At 34.1% G+C, this 18536-nt stretch overlaps 1 protein-coding gene across 9 annotated transcripts in view; it reads right to left on the bottom strand.

The window, feature by feature from the left end:
- Nucleotides 1-18536, bottom strand: part of PDS5B (PDS5 cohesin associated factor B) — a 197207-nt gene that overhangs the window by 61461 nt on the left and 117210 nt on the right. For all 9 annotated transcript variants that reach the window (XR_012327578.1, XM_033843432.2, XM_073795032.1 and 6 more), the window contains 5 exons: nucleotides 17943-17991; nucleotides 15534-15673; nucleotides 13879-13994; nucleotides 8322-8427; nucleotides 5741-5901 (listed from right to left, as the gene is read on the bottom strand). Coding sequence is in view for 8 of the 9 variants with exons in the window: in XM_033843432.2 (XP_033699323.1) it covers nucleotides 5741-5901; nucleotides 8322-8427; nucleotides 13879-13994; nucleotides 15534-15673; nucleotides 17943-17991 (572 nt within the window). In the remaining variant the exon portion in view is untranslated. The remainder of the gene's footprint in view (nucleotides 1-5740; nucleotides 5902-8321; nucleotides 8428-13878; nucleotides 13995-15533; nucleotides 15674-17942; nucleotides 17992-18536) is intronic.

Here is an 18536-nt window from a genome sequence, read left to right as displayed (position 1 = left end):
CTACAAATATTTTTTCAATAAATGAATTTTTAAAAATCCAACCCATCAATATTTCAATTGTGACTTGGCATCAGTGTCCCTTTCACCACAAAGTAAGAAGTTACAAAAAATGTACTGGTTACTAATACGTTTATTAATTAATTTTATATATATTTGAAATCTTAGATATATGAATAATCTTTGACTCATCTGGAATACATGTAAAAGCAAGTAAGCAGTCTACATTAATGTTTCTTTTTAAAACAGCTTGCCAATTATTTACTCAATAATCTAAGTTTTCCTAATTTCTTTGTTAAATATTATACCCCTCACTATTACAGGGTTGTACAGGGTTGCAAATTTCTTATACACTTTACTTCTAAATCTTCTGATTTCTACTCGTATAATATTTTCTAAATTATTGTTAATGGTATAAAAAGAAAGCTTTGGATTTTTACATACTTATTTTGCCCATCTTATTTTTTAGTATTTTACTAGTTCTGCAGTTCATTCTCTTGAATTTTTCTTAGAATATGATAACTTTGCTTCCTCCTTTCCAACGCCTCCACCTCTTATTTTCTTATGTAATTATATTGGTTAATGCTTCCAAAACAATGTTAAATCATAGCAGAGCTAGTGTATTTTCTCATCTTGCTCCTGATTTTACTGGGAATGCTTCTAGTGTTTTACCATATGATGGTATATACTGGTTTGAGAAGTATGAAGGCATTAAATCGTATTTTATTGGGTTTAATTATAAATAGCTGATTTTTTTTTTATCAGAAGCCCTTTCAGCAGCTGTCAAAATGATCTATTGTGTGCCCTTTCCCTTTTACTCATTTATACAATGAATTATAACATGAATATTAGGCTTTTTAGTAGTAACCCTTTTTGTATTCCTGGAATTAATCACATTTGGCCATAGTATATTCTTGTTTTACTGTAGTAAACTCTCTTTTTGATAATATTTTATGTACAATTTTTGCATCAACATTAGTAAGATTTGTCTTAGTTTTCTTTTGGAGGGATATCTTTTATCAGGTTTTAGCATTCCTGTAGTTACCTTGGCTTTATAAGAAGTAATCTAAATGCTTTCTTTTTCCCCCATGCTCTAAACAACTTAAATAAATTAGAATTCCTATGTGGTTTTTATATATATATATAGATAGATAGATATAGATATAGATTTGAAATACCTCCTTTAACACACACCTTTTATTTGCCCTTATTATTATTATTAGAGGGTAATTTTCTCTAATTCTTTTATAGTTATAGTCTATTAGGTTTTCTTCTTCCCTCTACTTGACCCAATTTTATTTATTTACATCACCCTTAAAAAAAAATTCAGGTTTTCAAATATCTAAGACATAGATATAGCCACATCTAAAACTTAAATAATGAAAGTAAAATGATGAGAAAAGACAAATCAGAGAGATGCAGACAAGAAGAAAACAAGAGTTTGATTTAGGGGCATAAACTAAACTGAATGCAAAGGGAAAAAAAATCACACAACTTGGTAGACAGAGTGACCTCACGATAAAAAGGGGCTAGGGCTTCCCTGGTGGCGCAGTGGTTGAGAGTCCGCCTGCCAATGCAGGGGACACGGGTTCGTACCCTGGTCCGGGAAGATCCCACATGCCACGGAGCGGCTGGGCCCGTGAGCCATGGCCGCTGAGCCTGCGCGTCCGGAGCCTGTGCTCTGCAATGGGAGAGGCCACAACAGTGAGAGGCCCGTATTAAGGGGCTAATGCATTCCTTAAGTCCTTGAATCCTAAATAATATCCTTCATTTCCCCTTACTTAAGCACAACTTGGCTAGTTAGGAAATGCTTTAGATACATTCTTTTTGTCCATCAGAACTCTCTAGTTGTTGAATCATTAACTTTGGAAAACTTTTGTGGTTGAAAAGAAATAAGTCAGCCTCATTACCTTTCCACTGTACATGATCTACCTTTTTTTTTTTCCCTTGATGTTTATGAAATCACTTCTGTAATCTCTGAAAAGTCAGTAAATTCCATCACAATAATTTCCTAAAACATGAGCACTTTTAATCTCCAGATTCATGTTTTCATTCATTCTAAACAAGTTTACTATTATTTTTTTAAAATGTTTTCCATTTCCCATTATTCTGTTGTCTTCTCCACAGAAACTAATCATGGCTTTTCACTATCTGCAATTCTCTCTAACTGCCTTCATTTCTTTGCCCACTGTATCTACATTCTATGCAGTTTCCTCAAGTTCAACAGAACCCTTCCTGGTTACATTTTCAATATTGTTTACTCTGCTCCTTGCTGTTTATAATAAATTACTTTCTATAATACAAATATGTTGCTGCTCTTCTTTACCCTTAGTTCTGCCATTTCTCTTTTTATGTTATCTTATTTTTGTTCTTTTTTTCCAGATGTCATTGACTGTTTAATTTTCTTGGCAGTTTAGAACAACTGTCTAAAATTTTCTTTTTTCCTAGAAAAATACAATTCTTCCAAAGTGCTGATCAGCTATCTTTTGAATGCTAAATTATCCCCATAGGATTCATGTTTGTTAATTTATTTGTATTCTGTTAATTCATCTTAGAATAAGAGAAATTCTCTCTGGCTCCACCATTTAAACAAAAATGTAGATAGTGTCTCCCTGAGGACTGAACATTGGGCACTTGTTTTAAAAGATTAACATCAGAACTCTCAACTCAAACTACACTTGCTTAATTAGCTGGATAAACAGCATGGAGGAAGAAGTTGGGACTAAAGGTATCAAGTCCTTTTTTTCTGTGTAATTTCTAAGTCTGCTTAAGCTCCCCCAATTGAGAACCAGCTCCACTTGGACTATGACCACACCTTATGCTGTAGGGGACTCTCAGTTTTGGCACATCTGCCTACTTTGGGATGAGCCAGATTCCTGAGAGACTTACTGAGTCATAATGGAACCCATAATTCACCATAATTTTAGTTTAGTGGGTCAGCACATAATTTTTTCTGTTCCTGTAAAGTTGGTGAGACGTTTGCTTCACAATTCTACTCTAAGCCTTACCTCACCTGTAAGCTTTGCTCCTCCTGTTAAGCCCAGAGAAAAATGGTATGACCGCAAAGCCTCTCCTTTAGCTCTATTCCAGCTGAAATTAGATTTTCCCTATTTCTCTCAAAGCTGCCCATATCTCAAACTCCTCCCTCTAAATGAGCAGATGAAAGAACACTTATTATACATTCCCTTAAACATCTGATTCAGGGATACATTTATCAACTGTCAATGTTTTCACACTCAATTCAGTCTAAATGGCTTATCTAGCACCAATTCTGTCCAGCTTGTGGTAGCTTCTACTTAGATACATTTTTCTTTTAAATTATTTTAGGGAATTCAAGGGAAGATAATTTAATAAACATTCATTTAACTCTATCGTTTTTCCTCAACATCAACTCACCCAATTTAATAATTTAAAATATAAAATCTGCAAACATATTTTATCTCCTGGAAGACATATACTATGAATTACTTCATCGAGAACAGTGTGTACACACAGTAGGTATTCAATATCAGCTGAATTAATTCTCCTCATGAGAGATATCCGAAATATACTCAGCATATATATCAAATAACTCTAAGTACTTCAGTTCCATATTAAAGCAGAGTATGTTTTAAAATGCCCTCGTGTGTTCTAAAATGTCCACCTTTCAACCTTGCTCTCGTAGTTCTCCTACAAATATATCAAACAATGTTTCTTTAAAATATAAAGCGTACTAGGAAAGACAGTTTAGAATGAAAACTAAAACCTCCATTGAATAAATCAAACTAAAACTTGTTTAAAGCTCCAATTAAGAAAGGAACTGTGCCATAATGGATATGGTACCATAAGTACTGCAAACAAACAGGCCTATATTCAAATCTTCACTCTGCTATTTGCTAGCTATGTGACCTAGAACCATTTACCTCAAGTAAACATTAGATTCCCCATTTGGAAGATTAGGATAATTCCTACAAATCACACTGAATTGTTACAAGGTTTAAATGAGATAATACAGTAAGTGGGCATCAAGTATATGGTAGAGTTATATACAGTTTATACATATAGTGTGTGTGTATACATATATCTCCAAATTCTGATCTCTGATCTGGATAGGAGAGTCGCAGCTCCATTCCAAAGGGAAATTTATGTTCTCGGCTCCCTTAAAAATTAAGAAGCCAGTTCTAAACAATAAAGTTTCTTATCCTTGCTAAAAAGTATACTGTTACAAAATTATTTTATGTTTCAATTATCACTTAAATAATGCTTTTGTCCTATATATCAATAGTTTCTAGAATTAAGTTCATGCAAGTAGAAAGTAATAACAGAAAGTATACCTGAGCCTCTAAAAGCTAGCTTTGTCCAAGTCTCTTTCTAAAGAAAAGAGCCACAGGCAATTCTTCAACATGAAGAAGCACAGTACCCCAACCACAACTAACTAGACCAAAAGTAACGAGCTGGAAGTAAAACCAACCACCAGTGACTATGGCAATATCAAGACCAACTATCAGCTATGCTCTCCAGGAACAGGGAGGAGAGATGCATACAGAGAAGTAAGCAGGGATTCATAAAGAATGAAGACTTATTCTTTTTGAGCTATTAGAGAACTTGAGCTATTTGAGAACCTTGAACAATAATCAACCACTATTAGAGATCACCAGGATAAGAGCACAATTTCCAATTCTTGGAAATACTAGAACACACAAACACACACACATAACACACTGCTGTTAGGATGCTTATACCATGCTTCTCTGTTTCCCTGTGCCAAATAAAGCAATACTTCTGAAAATTTTCGAGTCAATACTCATATCACAGGAGAAAGTAAAGAGTGCTATGGACAATCCTGTTGAAATGCCTTTGGAATTTCCCATAGGATCTTAAATTTTCATGAATTACTTATCCTGTGCCATAATATGCCAAGGAACTGTTTTACTGTAAAATTGTTTTCATTAAAATCTTTAAGCACGGGCTTCCCTGGTGGCGCAGTGGTTGAGAGTCCGCCTGCCAATGCAGGCGACACAGGTTCATGCCCCGGTCCGGGAAGATCCCACATGCCGCGGAGCGGCTAGGCCCATGAACCATGGCCACTGAGCCTGTGTGTCCGGAGCCTGTACTCCACAGCGGGAGAGGCCACAACAGTGAGAGGCCCGCGTTCCGCAAAAAAAAAAAAAAAAAAAAAAATCTTTAAGGGCTTCCCTGGTGGTGCAGTAGTTAAGAATCCGCCTGCCAATACAGGGGACAAGGGTTCGAGCCCTGGTCCGGGAAGATCCCACGTGCCACGGGGCAACTAAGCCCACGTGCCACAACTACTGAGCCCACATGCCACAACTACTGAAGCCTGCGTGCCTAGAGGCCCGTGCTCCACAACAAGAGAAGCCACTGCAATGAGAAGCCCGTGCGCCACAACGAAGAGTAGCCCCCACTCACCACAACTAGGGAAAGCCCGCGTGCAGCAATGAATACCCAACGCAGCCAAAAATAAATAAATTTTTTAAAAAGTATATATACAATTCAAAAAAAAAATCTTTAATCAAAACTGATGCTTCAGAAAGAAACGCCATGCTCACCCTACATTTTCATGAATCTTCTAAAACCAATCAATGCTTTCTCCCAGGAAACGAGAATCTAAACTGAATATTTTAGACTTAAGATAACCCAGACATTATTTCCTCAAAACTTAAAAGATTCCAACTATTACATAAATCAAGAAACAGTAAGTATTTTTCTGTCTTCCAGAATATTTATCAGAAAAATCTCAACTCACGATCTGATGTGTGGGAAATCCTCTTCAATTTTGCTTCCTGTGTTTTTGAAAATTTGGAGTGCAGCTTCTGCTACTTTTTCATCATCCATTTTCAGACAAGCCAGGAGAGATTCAAATGTTTCAGCAGAATGAAACGAGATGGGATGTGTAAATGAGAGTACCTAAAAAATGATCATAAAAAATGATCTGTAATCCTTTTCACCTTTATAAATCTGAAATGTTACATATTAGAAATACTACAAATCCAAGTAAATACAAAAATAATTATGCTAAAAAATCAGTAAGAGCACTATAAATAAAATTTAAAACAAATATATAACAGAAATGTTCTTGTGTAGGAAGACTGTACAGTCTAAAGAAACAATTACCTTCAAAATTAAATTACATGTACCATAATTCTACTCAGAATAATCTGGATTTGGTTAATGTTTGGAGAGGGGGGTGGTGGAGAATGAAGGTAGGAGAAAAGGAAAATGAGAAGAGAGAATTTAAGAAGATATCTCTATGATTCTTAACAAAGATCATTAGAAGAGACCAGCTAATAACATTTTCAGAAAAAAGTAATCTAGGGAAGGGGGTAAAACACCAGACAATAAACGATATTGTAAGGTTACAATAATCAAATCAACATGGTACTAACATTAGAAGCGACAACAAAAAAAAATAAAGCAATAAATAGAGCTTACCATATATATGCACTTAAGATAGGGTGTAATAGATTATAAAGATGGTAACAGAAAATAAATGAGAATGGATGGAATTTTTATTTTTAATAAATAGTCCTGGTAAAGGTGGATAGTTATTTGGAGGAAATCAAATTAGACCCTCCCCTACACTACACAATTTCAAAATAAATTTTAGCTGCATTGTTTCAAATTTAAAAATCACAGACAATAAAAACCCCTCTGAACATGACAGGACTTTTAAGCTTAAAATAAACAATTAGACTCAAATGTAGAATGTAAAAACAAGCAAGTAGTAGAAAAACGTATGAGCATAATGCCATATTTATAAGACTGAGAAACAAGCAAAGTAAGTGATGTTATTTAGAGATATAGACATAAATGGAAAATCTATACAGAAAAGTTAAGAGAATAATAAACTCCAGATTCAGGACAATCAGACCTGGGAGATGTGGGGTAAAAAGCCACTCAGTGAACTTCAACAGTATTAATATTCTATTTAATTTGAGTTCGCATTCCTTTTACTTTCTATTAATATTCATTTTATTACTATACTTTATAACTTAAACAGAATACATTTTATTTTTTTATATATCAAATATGTCCTATAAAAAAAGCCAAGGAAGTTAAAAGCACACTTAAGTCAGTTAAAAAAACAAAAGATTGAGATGTCAGTAGAAAATGAACACAGGATAAAAGCAATGAATTCACTATAGAGAAGACACTAATGATCAACATATGAAAGGTGGATCTCACTAGCAATAATTATATAAATTAAAGCATTATTTTTCGCTTATCAGATTAGTAAAACTCTTAAAATTTTATACTATTCCAAATTTGTGAAGATAGGAGATAGGCACCTTCATACACTGTTGACTGAATTATATATACTGTATGAGTACGATTTCTCTGTAAAGGAATTTGAATACACATATATCCAAGAATTTTGAAAGTGGTCATTCTCTTTGACCCAGTAATGTCCTTCTAGTATTTAAAAAAAAAAAAAAAAAAAAAAAAAGAAAGAAAGACATTAGCAGGAGATCTTATTTACCTTAGCAGTAATAAAATTAGAAAAATCTAAATATCCAACAATATGAAAGTAGTTGGGAACACTATGATATCTCCAAAATGAACTAATCAAAAAATAATGTTTATTATTATTTTTAGTATGAGCCAGACACTCTGCTAAGACATTACGTACATGATTTAATTTAGTCCCTGTGAGAGAAGTACTGTTACTAACTCCATTATAGATGAGGAAACAGAGGCAATTAACTTAAAGCATACATCTAAAATAAGATCTGTTTTTTGACACTTAAAAATACTGTCAAAAAACACTGAGAAAAATGCTTATAATTTATTATGGGAAAACAGTCAAGATATGAAATTGTATTTTCAGTCTGATCTCAACTATATAAAAGTGTACATTTTTCTAAAGATTAAAAGGAAACAAAATATATTTATGAATGATAGGCTTCTCAATGTTTTCTTCTTTATTAGTTTATATTTTCAATGTTATCAACAATTAACTGATATCTTTGTAATCAGTAAAAGGTAGTAGTATATTTTAGCTAACAAAGTAACACATAAAACAGACTTTAAAATTTTGGTTCTTCCTGTGGTAGGGGTAAGCAAGTTCTTTGTTTACTAATGAAAGCTTCAAATTATAATCCTTAATATAATTAATACTAGGTTATATTATACAATTTAAACCTGAGAATATTTAGCTTACATGTTAGAATAAACATGCAATTTCAAAATTACCTAAAAATGATTAAGAAAATTTTACTTCAGGTTCTATAAACCTAAAGAAGCAAATCTCAAGTCCAAAAAATCCAAACTATATATGTTTAACAATTGTCTAATTAGGCACTTAATTTCACCTTAAGCATATTTACCTTAAGCAGTTCAAGACCTGCCCTGATGGCTTGATCAGTTGGAACACCCTCATCTTCATCATCTGCAGTTCCATCTATTGACTTGTTCACTTGCTTTATAAGAGCACTAAAGCATGAAAAAAAAAATTTTTTTTTCATTTTTTTAACTCTTCTATTAGCAATGTCTAAGAAAAATAATCCTGAATCTTTTCTATATAGACCACAACTAAACCACATAAAATTTGATACAGCTGTTGCCCAACCATTATGGCAAAACAGAAAGTTATAGTAAATATAGCTTCTTTTTGAAATGATATTTTCCTTTGTCCATTCAAATGAGGTCAAAATGTTACCTGATTTGCTGTTTATTAATGCTATATTTTTATTCTTGTATTTTCCGTGTAAAGTTTATGCCTAAACATGTGAATGATAATAGATGTTTTCTAACTATCTAAAGTTCGTTATTACTCCAGTAAGTAGAAAAACGTACATTGAAATAAAGGATAAATGGCAACATTAAGCACTTTCAAACCATCTAGCAAATATTACTGTGTCTGGGACTGTTATAAAAGCCAGAAAGGCCTCCTCCTGAAAGGTGTAAAAATGCCACATAACAGACACACAATAAATCCTCACTAGAACATTCAGAATATATCAAAAAGGAAACACAATGTTTTGAAATTTTCTTCTAAAAACAAGCTTATGTAATTTTAAAATAATTATTTGTAATGCACTGTCTATTATCGAAAATAATCATTCACTCTGGTAGGTATTTGTTCTTTTTACAAAAAAACAAGTAATAGACACCAGGTTAGAGACATAATACATATCAAAATATAAGAAAATTCAATTATTCAATGTTCCTTAAAATGTTTAGTAGATCTACATTTCTACAAAAACATTATGTACTCAAATCTAAGGTCAAGCTACAAGTCAAATATACCTGTCTTCCTTGCAGCGTCCTCTTAAATTTATCATTCCCTTAACAATTAGTATCTTTGAGGATGTTTTGTCCTTTTCTGCCCATTTTCCCTGATTAACTGATTCTCACAGCTCCAACCACCCCAAATAAAAATCTTCAGCCTGAATCCTCTTCCCATATTTTCATCAGTCCCAAGGTTTCATTTTTACCTAGATGTACCATAGGAATGAAAAATACCATATATCCAAAATTAAATTCATTATTTTCTTCCATGAGTAAGAGCATGAAGCTCTCAAGTCTAGCGAGGGAAGGCCAAAGGCCAAAAATAAGCAAACAAATACATTAAAATCAGGGAACAATAGGACTAGAAAGAAGGCCAAGACAAGAAGACAAGACCCTTGGTTAACCAGGGCAGTCAGGAAAGGCATTCCTGAAGAGGTACAATTGAGCTAGTAACCAAAGAACAAGAGCCAGTGATATTAAAAAATCTATGAGGAAAAAGCATCAACCTGGAAAACCGAAGAGAATCAACTGAAAAACTATTACAAAATACTGATAGTTCAGTGAGGTGACACCAATAAAACACTAAAAATCGACTGTGCTGTTCTGTATTAGCCAAAGCCACCTAAAAAATACAGGCGGGTGAGGGGTAGAAGAAATCTATTTATAATGACAAGCCAAAATAACTAGGAATAAAAAGTTTTAGGGGCTTCTCTGATGGCACAGTGGTTAAGAATCCGCCTGCCAATGCAGGGGACACGGGTTCAAGCCCTGGTCCAGGAAGATCCCACGTGCCGCAGAGTAACTAAGCCCGTGCGCCACAACTACTGAGCCTGTGCTCTAGAGCCTGCGAGCCACAACTACTGAGCCCTCGTGCCACAACTACTGAACCCTGCGCGCCTAGAGCCGGTGCTCCACAACAAAAGAAGCCACCGCAATGAGAAGCCCCCGCACGGCAACAAAGAGTAGTCCCCGCTCACCACAACTAGAGAAAGCCCACGTGCAGCAACGAAGACCCAACACAGCCAATAAATAAATAAATGAATGAATAAACTTATTTTAAAAAGTTTTAAATGCACAGAATCTGTACATAACTTCTGAAATTATATTAAGGGAGCATAAAGATTTGAAAAAATCAAGACAAGCATGGAAACACAGAATTACACAAATGGTGTTTTTCACTACATCTCAGAGGAACACAACTTGGTGTAGGACAAGATTCAACAGACACATTCTATAGCTCATCTGGAAAAATTAATTAATGTTTGGGAACATCTAGTACATTTTAGGGGAGGAGGGATGAAAGAGTTTTCTCAGTGAGATAAAAATGTATCATAAAAGCCTCAAAAGACAAAGAAACCAAGGCAAAAATCCAGTAAGACCCCAAATGTAAGAATTTATGCTATAATGAGGGAACATCTCGAATCAAATGGGAAGGAATCAATTTTTCAATAAATGGAGCTGATACAACTAGCTATCAGGATTTTAAAAAAGGATGGATCTCTATCTCCACCTTACAACGAAATGAGTTCCAGACCAATTAAAGACTAAATGTAAAAAACATAACCATCTGATATGATACCAAAGGCAGAAAGAAATCATAAAGGAAACAAATAATAGATTATATAATTTAATATTTATTAATGTCAAGCACAAATTTAAAAGGTAATCAAACTGTGTTACTAGCCTTACTTTATAAAGCATTCATATAATCAATAAGACAAGTCCTCTAAGCCACTCACAGAAGAATAAGAAGAAACACAATTAGCCAAGAAACACATAGGGAAAAAATGTTCAATTTTATTCCCAATTTTTTGTTTTTTTAAAAAAATAGTACCATCATTCACCTATAAAAAGGTAAAGACTGAAAAGGTTAAGTCACTATCAGGAAGAGTTAGGTGAATTGGACACTCATTGACTACTGGTGGGGAACAAGAGTGGAATCTTTCTGCAGTGTGGTGGCTAAAGCAAGAGGGCGCTGGAGCCAGACTTCCTCAGTTTAAATGCCGCTAGCTATTTCCCAGCAGTGGGAAAGTTACTCAAACACCTGTGTAGCTCACTGTTCCTTACCTGTAAAATGGGAATAAAAATATTTCTTGCCTTATAAAGTTAAGAAGTAAGTTAAAACATGTAAAACACAGAGAATCAGCCCAGGCACATTATAAGCACTAATGGCTACTACCTGTTACTATTATTTATGTTTGAACACTTCTTCTGTAACACCATGACCTACTAACTGCTAAAGTCAAAGACCTGTTTTGGTCCTCAGTCTTTCTGTTCATCACACATATTACTGCTGGAAACTTTTTCTATCTTAAGTTTCAAAATACTGCAATAACCTGGTTTTCTTACCTTTCTGTAATTTTTCTACTGTTAAAAAAAATTTCAAGGTTCTGTCCATGATCTTTTGACCTTTTTAACTTTTTTCTACATAATCTTGCTCAGGGAACTATCTATTCTCACAGTTTCACTTTAAATTTAATTTGCCTTGATTAAAAAAAAATTGCGTCCAAATAAGCAGCGCATCCTTTCTTACCAGCTCCTTTCATTCTTTTCATGGTAATACTATTCATCATCTGGACTTGACCCCGTATACTTGTGACTCCTCCCTTTTATTCCCCATTTCCAGTAAGATGACCCATTTTTTACGTTGTTCTTTTAAAACCTTCCTCAAATATGTTCTTTCCCTTCCATCCCACTACCACCATCCACAGACAATTATAACAACACCTTAGCAGTCTATCTTTTTGACTTCCCTCCTCCTATCCATCATCAATCATTCCTGGTTCTCAACAGAGCAAAGAACAAAGTAAAAGCTCTAAAGTTAGATCTTATAGCCTTTCCACAATCTGATCCCAAATGCTTTTTTTTTTTTTTGTGGTACACGGGCCTCTCACTGTTGTGGCCTCTCCCGTTGCGGAGCACAGGCTCCGGACGCGCAGGCTCAGCGGCCATGGCTCACGGGCCCAGCCGCTCCGCGGCATGTGGGATCTTCCCCGACCGGGGCACGAACCCATGTCCCCTGATCGGCAGGCGGACTCTCAACCACTGCGCCACCAGGGAAGCCCCCCAAATGCTTTTTTAGAATCACCTCATAACACTGTTACACTTCTCCATATTGTACTTTAAATAGATGGCAATCATTTTCTAAATATCCTTGTTCTTTCCTATCCCAGTTAGCTTGGCTTATATTAATCTCAATACCTAGAATACTCCTCCCATTTCTGTAGAAATACAATCTTACCCCATTCTTCCTCTTAGGTCAAATACTACCCCCTTTGACAAATCTTCTTTCAGTCCTCTGAACACTATCTGCACCAATTTTATAGAACTATAATATAATTTCCTGATTAAAACTCTCTATTCCCTTACTCAACAGAAGGTTGATGAAAAGCAGAAAATATGCTTTGCCAATATCTAACTAGCATCACTTCAAATATATTGTAGCAGGCATGGGATTATTTATTCAATTAATGAATTTCAGTCTGATTCAGATTCTTCCTTGTACTAATATAGAGGTTCTGGTTTTTTGTTCTGTTTCCTTTTGTTTTTCAAACTGAAGAACCCTTTCTTCAAATGAAAAATGATGCAAGAGAAGTCCAAAGTGACAAATGGGCATCCAAAGTAGGGTCTGTCTCCCTACTCTATGGAGGGTCACAAGTGAAAAGCTACACCCTATGCCCTCAAAAAAAAAAAAAAAAAAAGAAAAAACCCCAAAGGGGCTTTACTGAGTACAGAGTGTACCATTATTATTATTTATTTTAGAATCCAATAAAGCTCTGAAAGGTACTACTGATCACAAATAAATCAGTGTGCTATATATATATATTTTATAAGTACTTTCTTTTTTCAACCAGTTGAAAGATTTAAGAAAAAGCTATTAAAAAAAAAAAGAAACGGGGACTTCACTGGCGGTGCAGTGGTTAAGACTCTGTACTTCCAATGCAAGGGGCACAGGTTCGATCCCTGGACAGGGAACTAAGATCCCGCATGCCACATGGTGCAGACAAAAATAAATAAATTAATTAATTAAAATAAAAACTAAAAAGAAATAAATAAATAGAAAAGAAAAGAGCTCTTCCCACATTTTACAAAACCAAGTACAGATATAAATAGAAAGTATTTTCCAAGATATCACAGTCAGGTGATAAAGTTTCAAACCTGAAACTTTAAATGAAGGTTGTTTTAAAAATAACATCTTCAGTTCTCAGATATCTGTGAAAATGCATCATATGTTGTTTTACAACATATTCACTTAGTTTTCTTTTCCTGAGAACAGAACTGCAATTTGTTTCTATTAGTTAACCTATGCAAGCTAACTAACTAGTATACTAGTAACAGACAAAAACTAGGCTTGGATTGACAAATTCTCATCCAAGTTGAAAGAGTACCTAAATTAAAATATATAACAAGAAAAACTAAATACATACATATATATATACAGAGGAGTGTATGTATATATACAAACATACACATATATATGAATAGATCTATTTACAGATATCTACAGATTAGGGTATAGCCATTATGTATATACATAAACCTATATTATGAATGCCTTACTCAATAATGAGCGCAGGTACCCAATAATGACTGACTACTAAAGCATGAATGAATTAATAGTAATGAAAATTCAATATTTTAATATACAAATACCTGATAGATTCAGTATCTATGTGCACAGGTGCTATCCTCTCCAAGAGAAACTTGATCATTTCCAGAAAAGGATTTGTAGGCTGTTTGGGGTTGCCCAACTTCTTAGTTATTTCTCGCTGTAATGTAGATTTTTAAAATATTAAAAAAGTATTTTTAAATAATTCATTACATTAAAATGTTAAGAACCTATAATAATTAAAACCACATAGTATTGGTGCTGGAATAAACAAATCAATAGGAATAGACTAAGAATTTAGCATAGGAGAAAGGTAATATTTCAAGTAGGTAGGAAAAAGGTAGATTATTCAATATATTGTTATACTGAAATACCTGAACAGACATTTAGAATAAAAGCAGAGTTATATCCCTATCTCACACCTTACACCAAAAATATTCCAAAACGATGAAAACAAATACGAAAGAATAAAACCAAGGGTCAGTGGATATACAAACTTCAACAAGCAAAATTATTAGGGGAGTCCATTAAAACTACAGATTCCTGGGTCTCATTGTGAAGATTCTCATTTAGTCAACCTGGCGTAGAGCCAAAAATCATCTTTTTTAAAAAAGAATTTAGGATGATGCATGGGCAACAGATTAAGAAATACTGACATCAGGGACTTCCCTGGTGGCGCACTGGTTAAGACTTTGTGCTCCCAATGCAGGGGGCCCGGGTTCAATCCCTGGTCGGGGAACTAGATCCTACATGCATGCCGCAACTAAAAGTTCGCCTGCCACATCTAAGGAGCCTTCAAGCCGCAACTAAGGAGCCCGCGTGCTGCAACTAAGACTGAGCACAACGTAAATAAATAAATAAATAAATATTTTAAAAAAATACTGACATCAGTAAACATTTTCATTGACCTGCAACAGAATGGGATTCCATAAGCAGGACTCCAAAGACAAAAACCTTGAGGAGACTGCTGATAGACTTAGCGAGATAACAAAACTATAGTATGTAAAGGACATCATAAACAAAATGAAAAGGGAAAACTACAACAGATAGAAAACTATATCTGCAGCTTAATTAACATACAGTGCCATGACATACTAACAAATGAGATAAAGATAAATATTCCAGAAAAATAGGCAAAGACTAAAAAACACACAATTTACAAAAGAAGTAAGAATAGCTAATATACTGAAGGAGAAAAAATGGTCAGATGACTAGCAACCAATTTTACAAATCCTATCAAAATAATGATGTTTTTGTTTGAGTTTTGCTTGTTCCCAACAGTGATAACTGGCCAATAATGAATTTATCCTAAAGAAATGAAATCAAGACTGTGTAAAATTACTTAGCTATAAAGATTAAGTATTCTTTACATTAATCAAAAACTGGGAAAAAATTTAAATGTGTAACACAAGTGGGCCGTTCAATAAATTATGGTACACGTATTCAATGGTGTGCTATGTTGCTACTAAATATAATACTGCAAAAGACTAATTAACGAGAAAGTAAAATGTACGAAGATACATGTATAATATAAACATACACCATAATATTAACCACTGTCTCTATAGAGGAATTACAGTTTAATTGTATTGTTATTTTTGTGATATTTTCTAAATTTTACTTAACAAATTACAAAAGGGGACAAAAAAGATTTGGAGGTTTCTCCAAACATGAGCTCTTTTTAAATTTCTCTCCTTACCACACAACCTTCAGCCTGTTTGCAGGAGCATGTTGGACTAACAAGTACTTCTAACTGTTTTCTTATTTTCTCATCATCTTCTAACACCTGTGTGAATTTCTTCATGAAATCCTGAGCCTTACCAGGATCTGGCAAATTTCCTTAAATTAAATTAAAATTCAATTAAAATACAATTTTAGAAATTTATCAAAATAATAAATGAGATCAACATTTTTCATTCCTTTTATTACTTTGATGAATAATCCTAACTTACAAATTCATTTAATTTAATGCGATAAAAATTGTAGAGCACCTTCAATAATAAATTTTCACAAATAAAAATCTGTTTCCTAGAAACATAAAATAAGATCATTGTGAAGGACCATCTATGCAGAGAAAGACCAAACTGGCTATTTCTAAATAACTCCTTATAATACTTAAAGGCATTACATGTCTACCTGAGTAATACCAATTTTATTACTATCCCTTGAGCTTGTTGTATACATTGTTCTTTTGCAATTCAGAGTAAGAGATGAAGATCAATCAGTTTTACCTAGAAGAAACCATTTTCCTGTACTGCACTGTTTACTGTTAAACCATCCAGAGATAATGCACACACGCACGCATGCTACTTGGCACCAACACATGCTGAGCAACACGTTCCAGGTGTTACTGCTGGGTAGGCCATTATCACATGAGAAAGGATGAGTTCTTGTAGAATCATAGATGAGTTTTATACTACTCTTCTAATACATCATGTATCAAAAGACTTATGAAAGCTAATAAAATATTCATCCTAGAATCTTTTTCTGGCTACTCACAACTGTGAGGGAGAACAAGACTAGGCAGGATCCTTCTAATAACAGAAATTATAATATAGAACCATGGACTCTAATAAAAGTAGTAGAAGTGTGTTGAATCTTAAAATACGAATACAGTAAATGCAGTCTTCAAGTTCATATACAACTCTGAAATTCCATTTTAACTCTTGGCTAGATGACTGAATATAGTAAGAACAAATTTTCCTCCTAACTACTTGACTGTATGACATTTCCATATTTCTAGAATACAAAAATTCTACTGTACTGTTTGTCAACAGTTTTGGAAAATGTCACTTTACAGCCCCTCCATAACATATAGGCATCATATTAAAGGCTACAATAAAGCATACCATTTAAGAAACAAAACAAAAAGAAAGTGAAATGGGGATAGAGGGAGGGGGAGGGAGAGAGAGAGGAGGGAAGGACAGAGATGGAGACAGGGAGCGAGGGAAAAACAACAACAGAAAACCCCTTTAATTCAGGATTCTACAAACGTACTAGACCATGGAACTCTTTTTTCTGATGATACTATTAACACCTGCAGGATACTGGCATTCTTCACAACAGAATTTGGGAAATACTGTACTTGTTGTAAGAAAATGGATAGGGGGTTAAAAAAAGAAAGAATATAGGAGACGATCTCCTTTAGGGGACAGTGTCTGCAGCCAAACAACCAGAGAAATAGTTGTTAAAAAGCAATAGCACAAAATCACTTGCTTTAAGTTATCCAAAGAGACTGAAAACTAATTTATGTTTAACTGCTCAGGACTAAAAGACATTTTGGTCTTTTTGGGAAATTTCTACTCATGCTAAAACTTCTATCACTTAGTCTAATACCCAGTGAATTAGGTTACTGATCTCTTTGGTGTCTTAGCATTACTTCCACACACATCTCGGAATATTTGTTAATATCTCAAAAATCCGTCTAAGAACTCTTCATTACTACCACATGGAAGCTCAGTAGAAGCATTCCTCCAGGTGTTCCTGATTTTCCCTCCATCCATATGCTATACACAGTGATCCCTGAGGTGAGAGGAAAAGCAAATGACCTACAAAAACCGCTACTTTTTCCTACCCCTGCCCTGAACAAAGGAGATGTGCTACACAATCCTTTAGTATTTACTGTTAAAGGCAATTAAATAACATTTTATTTAAAATCACTGAAAGTAAAAAAGCAAATTAACTTTTTTTTCAAAGAAGCTCTCTTGTAGTTATTAGGTATATCTTTCATTGTAAATTTTGACTCAGGATGAAATTAGCTTCAGATAGATTCACATTAGACCAAGCAATACCAAAGCACACATGCAGTTTTTAACAGCAAGGTTACGCAGTAATTTGAATGTATTCTCAAAAATAAATTTATGTAATAAAACCCAGCTTTTGCTCGTATCAACACACAAAATAATCCTGTGTAGTATGCAAAATAAATGAAAATCAGGAAAAAAAAGGAAAGCTGGGAGTGTTGGGGGGGAAAAAAAATCAATCAAAAAACTTTAATATTTTCCTATATTATCATAGCCTAAAATGGAACTCCAAGAAACACTTTATATTATCCGAAAGAAATGTTTCAAATAAACCTTAAAGTTTACATATATTTGAAATAACTTACTTGTAATAACCATCACTTTTGAAAATATGGCCTTGACACTGGCATCTGTCTGTAAATCACACAAAAAAATGCAAAATTAGAACCTCCTGTACCAAGTATACCACACTAAAACAAGATGTAAATAATAAGGGAAATGGGGAGAGGGTAGGGGTATATGTAAACTCTGTACTTTCTGCTCATTTTTCTGTAAACCCAAAACTACTCTTTTAAAAAAGTCTTTTAATTTTAAACAATTAGTAAATAGCAAAAAAAAAAAAATCTCCTAACAATAATCTTCACTGTATTCTTCAGAAAGTTAAGTAAGTAAAGTTAAGTTAACCCATTCATGCTCTCGGCCCACGCCCTGACCACCACTATATGCTCCTTCTTTGGCCATGTTTAAACTCCAGATGAACCGAATGAAAGGTAGAAGTGAAGTCATACTCCACTGTCGTTGCCTCTTCCCTTGTCCTGTTTTGTCAGCCTCCAAAACAAAAACAGATGACTGCTACATCAACCTTTTGGGACACAGAGATATTTTGTTTTTCTTAAGTACTCAAAGAACAGGACAACTAAGTTTAAAAAAGGAAACTAATCTGGAAATGTTGGTTTTCA

This window comes from Tursiops truncatus, chromosome 18 (assembly GCF_011762595.2).
Source record: "Tursiops truncatus isolate mTurTru1 chromosome 18, mTurTru1.mat.Y, whole genome shotgun sequence".
Classification (NCBI taxonomy): domain Eukaryota; kingdom Metazoa; phylum Chordata; class Mammalia; order Artiodactyla; family Delphinidae; genus Tursiops; species Tursiops truncatus.
The sequence above is the reverse complement of the archived record's forward strand: the minus strand, read 5'-3'. Positions and strand labels throughout refer to the sequence as shown.